Source organism: Alligator sinensis, unplaced genomic scaffold (genome assembly GCF_000455745.1).
Source record: "Alligator sinensis unplaced genomic scaffold, ASM45574v1 scaffold134_1, whole genome shotgun sequence".
Taxonomy (NCBI): Eukaryota; Metazoa; Chordata; order Crocodylia; family Alligatoridae; genus Alligator; species Alligator sinensis.
This window is the reverse complement of record NW_005841920.1, coordinates 70,524-76,523: the sequence shown is the minus strand read 5'-3', so window position 1 is coordinate 76,523 and position 6,000 is coordinate 70,524. Positions and strand designations below refer to the sequence as shown.

Here is a 6,000-nt window from a genome sequence, read left to right as displayed (position 1 = left end):
CCCCCCCCCCCCCCCCCCCCCCCCGATTGGCTGAGGTGCCCTGGTGGCCCCAACCCTTGCCACTGATTGGTTGTAAGGGCTGTTCATCATGCAACCCTGTCCCTTGCCATCAACTGGTGGAGGAAGCAGGGCCACATGGCAGGCAACCCTTTCACAACCAACCACTGGCCAGGGGCAAAGGCAGCAGGCATCTTGCCGGCAACCCTTCAAGCAGGCAGCTCCCTCTTCTCCCCCCGCCCTCCAGCAAGCTGCCATAGCACCCCAAGGATAGCTGGCTCCTTCTGGGGAGCTGTCGTTTTCTTTTCAGTAAGTTTTCTTTTATCTTCCCCCATGGATTTGGGAATTTCACAGGCACTGCCTGCTTTTGCAGGCAATGCTGGTTTTTGCAAAATCTGTGAAATCACGATTTCAGTAGGTCCTATTTATAAGACCAAAGCCTCAACAAAATTTAAGTTAACTGATACCAGTAACTTGTAACTGTAAAATAACAAAGTACCTGGGCATCAGAGCAATACAAGTAGCAAGGACGCAGACAAGAAAAAACACTGGGTCTGTCATGTGTTTCTGCATGATCCAATAGGGATTTGATGGTGGATTGCAGGTTTTGCAGGCTGCTCCAAAAGTCAGTGCAAAAACAAAGTAAAATAAGATGCTACCAACTACAACAGTCACATGTATCCAAGTCTGTAATTTAGAAAAGAAACAGGCAGAAAGAAAAATCAGGTCTAAGTGCTTACAGATAGAGAAGTGTCAATAGGCGCGCGCACACACACACACACACACACACACACACACACACACACACACACACCAGGTCTTCAGTTAGAGATCATAAATTGGTTCGAGAAGATGACAAGCTTGATTTTTCACTCAAGTATTCCTAGCGATAACAGGTCATTCCCTCTATAGTTTACAAGTAGCCATGTAATTTAATCCATTTTTAAGCAAAGATTTTTCTTGGAATCATGGAAACTCATGATTCCATGGTAGAAGACTCTTTAATGCCATGTACTTCAGATGACAACATTACTCATAGGCATCAGAGATGCCCTTCTCAAACAAGTGGAAATCAAACTTTCACATGATACTACCACTACATATTTTGCTTTAAACACAGAACAATTGTCTATCATTGTTAGGCTTTTGTGTATGTGGGGGGTTGTTTCAATTTTTTTAATTGAATACATTAGTTACTATGGAAACCATGTTGTCACTGGTTTGACAGCTTGCAGACATCCATACATGCCAAAAAAGGCTATTTATGTAATGTTTTGCTATTCAGAGCATGGAGCCATTCATGCCATCCAGGCTTTGCTAAATAAAGGCTATTTTGTGAGGCCTATCATGCCCCTCTCTATGGAGGAAAAAAAGGTTTAGTAACATGCACAAATCTTCAGATCAAAAGCTTTCGAATCAACTTGACATTTCATCTGTTATGAAACAATTTCAGAAACGGTCTGTAGTAAATGCATAGAAAAATAATAAACAACCACCACCCTGCAACTTCCTGTTTGAACAGATTGCTGTTTTCTCCAGTTAGGCCAAACAGGCAAATGTAAGTGTTAATAAGGCCACCATTGTTTATTTTAAGAAATATATGCCATGTAAAGATGTAAAACTGATCTGGTTTAACCCACATACTATCCTGTAGCAAACGCTGATTTAATTAAAAACTACAACGACAGTTCTCTGGCATAATGGTTTTCTTATTCTAGCAGGGAAAGATACCTTTGAATTGTTCATCTTGGCTACACAATAAGCTATCAGTTCCCTGCACTTAAAATTAACAATCTACATTTGTTGTCTATGGGAAGCAAGGCACTAGAATTTGTAAAGGCAGAGTATATCAATGGTTTGTGATTTCCTTTTGGAAAACTTAAGCTGAGAGCACCAAGGCAAAAGAAGTTATAATGCTTGGTTCTTCCATGTTTATGTACAGGCTTTGAGCAAGACCTTGCTAACTTTCACTGTGTGGATACTGTACATTCTTGTATACAACATGCGCCTCTTCCCACAAAAATAGCTCTTCCCCTGCTCTTGCCCCTCCTCCCCACCAAACCATGCTGCATGTTTTAAGGGAGGAAACAGTTTTCTTTGCTGAAAAAGAAGCACTCCTGGGGACACTGTGCATGTCATACAGCTGGTGAGACAGCTGCCACTTGTATCTGCTCAGCAAGCTGAAGGGGCAGAGTTTTGTGTTTACTCTCTCACAGCCATAACTATTGGCTTAGCACTATAACTTATGCCTGAAGCAGCAAGTGAAATGTTGTTAGCATCTTGATGAAGCTTGCTATGTGGAATCAACGCTTTATTTGCAGTAATTTATATAAAGAACTGCTTACAGTAAAGAACTAACAGTCTTCCTTGCAAGGGTCTAGGGCCTAACCTTGTGTTAAATAGACTAAGTCCTCCTAGAAACATAAAGGGTGCCTATACATGTGCAGCAAGGCTACTCTGAAGCACTGTAATTACAGTGTGTGGGAGCAGACTCAATTGAGTCTGGTGGAGCATAGTAATTACTGCACTCCAGCAGACTCCAGTGTCATGTGTATCAGTGTCCCCAAGCTGAAAAATGGCAGCAGCTTTAACTAAAGCTCATATGACGCTCACACTTCCCCCCCTACTCCCAGAGCACATCTATAAACATGTTTTGTGTCCAGGGAGTGTGGCACTGCAGGAGACTGCCTGCCACACTAAGAAGCTCCTGATGCCACACTTCTTGGACACTCTATGTTCCCCAGGGGACTTAATCTATGTCTCACAGTCAGCCATGACTCTGGAAAACTCTTTTTTTCTATGTTCTGCTTTCCAAAAACAAGATACATGTGTTATTTGGGATTGTGCTGCACACAAGAAAATATGGTATTCCCATGAGGCCAGTGACAGGAGTACTTGCTACTCACACGGAAAGAATGATCAGTATTTATTGCTTAATAGATTTTTTCTATATCATATATGCATTTCTTCCCTTTCTTTAGTTGTAATAAGTACTGAACAAACACCTTCTGGTAAAATTATACCCTTTATAAAGCATGAAAGAAATACTCACCAAAGTCTTACTTTCAATTAGGAGGTGAAGCAATATTATGAAGAGGGCTGCTATATTTAGAGGGTTTCCAAAAGAAAAGATATCTATGTCTGAACCACAATAAGCCTGTAAAATAAGAGATGTATGAAGTTTGATATATTCTATGCATATATCCCTAATATATCATATACTGCATTGTACCAGGGCACTAACAGCTGCAACATTGGTTAGTTTTATATACATAACATTCAAAGCAGTTCCAATAATTATACTCATTTTAAAATGTGTCTGAAACAGGGCAACCAAATTGCTTCTTATTAAAAATAATAGTTAAATTATCAAAATGCATAAATATAGTTGAAAATCACTACTTACAAAATAAGGCACGAAAAAGCAAACCATACTCTGGTAAAAGGCATCCAGCAAGGTGATCCAGAAAGTTAAAGGTGAGTAGGCCTGCAAAGAAAACAAGGAAAAAAGTTGGGGTTCAAGAACTAATCCCATTAACCATAGCTAGAATTCATTTCTGACTATCTGCTCAGCCAAAAGTTGCTGCAAACTTGAGGGGGGATGTGAAACGGTTAATGGTAGATTCTGTCTCCTGTTTGCCAGCTGAGAGAGAAGTAGGCAGCCATTTTGCAGTACACTGTCTCCCAAAAAAAGCCACCTCTAAGCCATGACCCTGGAAAAAAAAATCTACATTCTACCTTCCAAAAAACAAGGTGCACGTCTTTTGGGGGGGGGGGGGGGAAAGCGATATGCGAGGAAATATGGTATGTTGTGCTTTTCATTCAGAAATGCCAACCTCCAATGCACAGCAAGAGATGAAGTGGGATACCACTTAATAATGATTTCAGTGATAACCCCTTCTTTTGAGAGACTATATGGTTTTGCAAAATGTATTTCTAGATTAACCAAATGATACAAAATATTCTAAGTAAAACACTGAAATATCTGGGGAGGAACTACTTTAAAACAAGGGTGGCCAATCCGTAGCACATAAGCCACAAGTAACACAGACAGCCTCTGTGTGTGGCACATGGCAGAGTGGGGAGGAGACAGGCAGTAGTAGCTGACAGGGCAGGAAGCAGAAAGCAGAGCATCAGACCAGGCAGTGGAAGGAGATTGGAGCAGCAGTCATGGAGGCTGCAGGGCTAATTTGTGTTGCACCTTTGTTGGTCCACCCTCCACTGACATAAAATATCTCGCTATATTGTCCCATAATAAAGCAACTGTAAAGCTCAATGATACAAGGCTGCTGGAGCATCATCTGAATCAGGAACCATCAGTATGAAGATGTTTGCAGCCCTCGTATGTGGGGAAAACTGGTGAGCTAATAGTATGCTGAGTGCTCCTGGTTGACAGAAGTGAATCATCATGGCGCTCAGTGACCAGTAGTGTCCCCCAAGGCTCCGCCTTGGACCTGTTCTTTTTAACGTCTTTATCAATGATGTGGATACTGGTGTCAGAAGTGGACTGGCCAAGTTTGCCAATGACACCAAACTTTGGGGTAGAGTGTCCACACCTGAGGACAGGCTGGTGATCCAGGCTGACTTTGATAGGCTCAAAAAGTGAGCATATATAAACCTGATGACATTCAATACCGACAAATGTAATGTACTCCACCTTGGGAAAAAAACCCTGCAGCACGCTTAAAGACTCGGCAGTGCTACGCTCACTAGCACCATGGCCAAAAGAGACTTGGGAGTCGTGATTGACCACAAAATGAACATGAGCCACCAATGTGATGTCACCGCTGGTAAAGCAAACCAAACTCTGACTTGCATCCATAGATGCTTCTCAGGTAAATCTCAGGATTTGACCTTGGCCTTGGTGAGACCGCAGCTGGAGTACTGCATCCAATTCTGGGCTCCACAATTCAAGAAGGATGTGGAGAAGCTTGAGAGAGTCCAGAGGAGAGCCACATGCGTGATCAGAGGGCTGGAGATTAGGCCTTATGAAGACAGGCTGTGAGCTATGGGACTCTTCAGCCTGGAGAAGCGCAGGCTCAGGGGTGACCAGGTGGCAGCCTGTAAGTACATCAGGGGTGTGCATCAGGATTTGGGGGAATGCCTGTTCATCAGAGCGCCCCAAGGGATGACAAGGTCCAGCGGTCACAAACTCCTCCAAGGCCATTTTAGGCTGGACATAAGGAAAAACTTCTTTACTGTCCAAGTCCCCAAAGCCTGAAATAGACTGCCTCCAGAGGTGGTGCAAGCACCTACTGTGGACTCCTTTAAGAAGTATTTGGACACTTATCTTGCTGGGATTCTTTGACCCTAGCTAACTTCCTGCCCTTGGGGTAGGGGGCTGGACTCGATGATCTCCCAACGTCCCTTCCAGCCCTAATGTCTATGAAATCTAAGAAACCATGCTAAGCAAAGCTGAGATCAGGGAGAGGCTGAACAATTTTCTCAATTTTGAATTAAAAATAGTATTTTTTCAGACAAATGTCATTTTTCTCATTTTCATCATAGGAAAATATAAAGAACAGTGTATACAGAGGGACCTGTGAAGGAGCAAATGAAACAGGTGAAAGAGAAAAGGGAGCCCAGGATTTATCTGGATATTCTGTGTAAGGCACAGTAAATTCTAATCACGTTCTCATACCATGCTTATTACCAGAGCTACCCAAATTATTAGAACCTTAAGCCCTGTAGGCAAAACTCCCTTTAAGCATCTGAGCCTTAGTTTCCAGGGAGCTTATTGATAGCTGTCTCAATAAATATGAATAAGGCAGAACACATCTGTAACAGATTATTCATTCAGCACACTGTTTTATCCAGAATTTATCATCTCTTCACGCTACAGGACTAGCACAGTATAGTGTAGGAGGTCTGAAAAACAACTTAGCTTTGCATGTCAGGCCCAGATGGTTCCAGATATGGAAGATGGTTCTGAACTTGTTTGTTTTGACTTAACAAAAACATGAAGCAACAGAAAAAAATGGAAAATGCTCATATTCTGTGGGT

General features: G+C 42.3%; 2 protein-coding genes across 3 annotated transcripts in view; one reads left to right on the top strand and one right to left on the bottom strand.

Moving 5' to 3' along the window:
* ATP10D (ATPase phospholipid transporting 10D (putative)) overlaps nt 1-6,000 on the bottom strand; it is a 67,764-nt gene that overhangs the window by 7,492 nt on the left and 54,272 nt on the right. For both annotated transcript variants that reach the window (XM_006019026.3, XM_025198370.1), the window contains 3 exons: nt 3,404-3,484; nt 3,050-3,154; nt 497-684 (listed from right to left, as the gene is read on the bottom strand). In XM_006019026.3, the coding sequence (XP_006019088.1) occupies nt 497-684; nt 3,050-3,154; nt 3,404-3,484 (374 nt within the window). The remainder of the gene's footprint in view (nt 1-496; nt 685-3,049; nt 3,155-3,403; nt 3,485-6,000) is intronic.
* The window catches only part of CORIN (corin, serine peptidase), a 352,509-nt gene that overhangs the window by 301,086 nt on the left and 45,423 nt on the right, over nt 1-6,000 (top strand). The window lies entirely within an intron of this gene.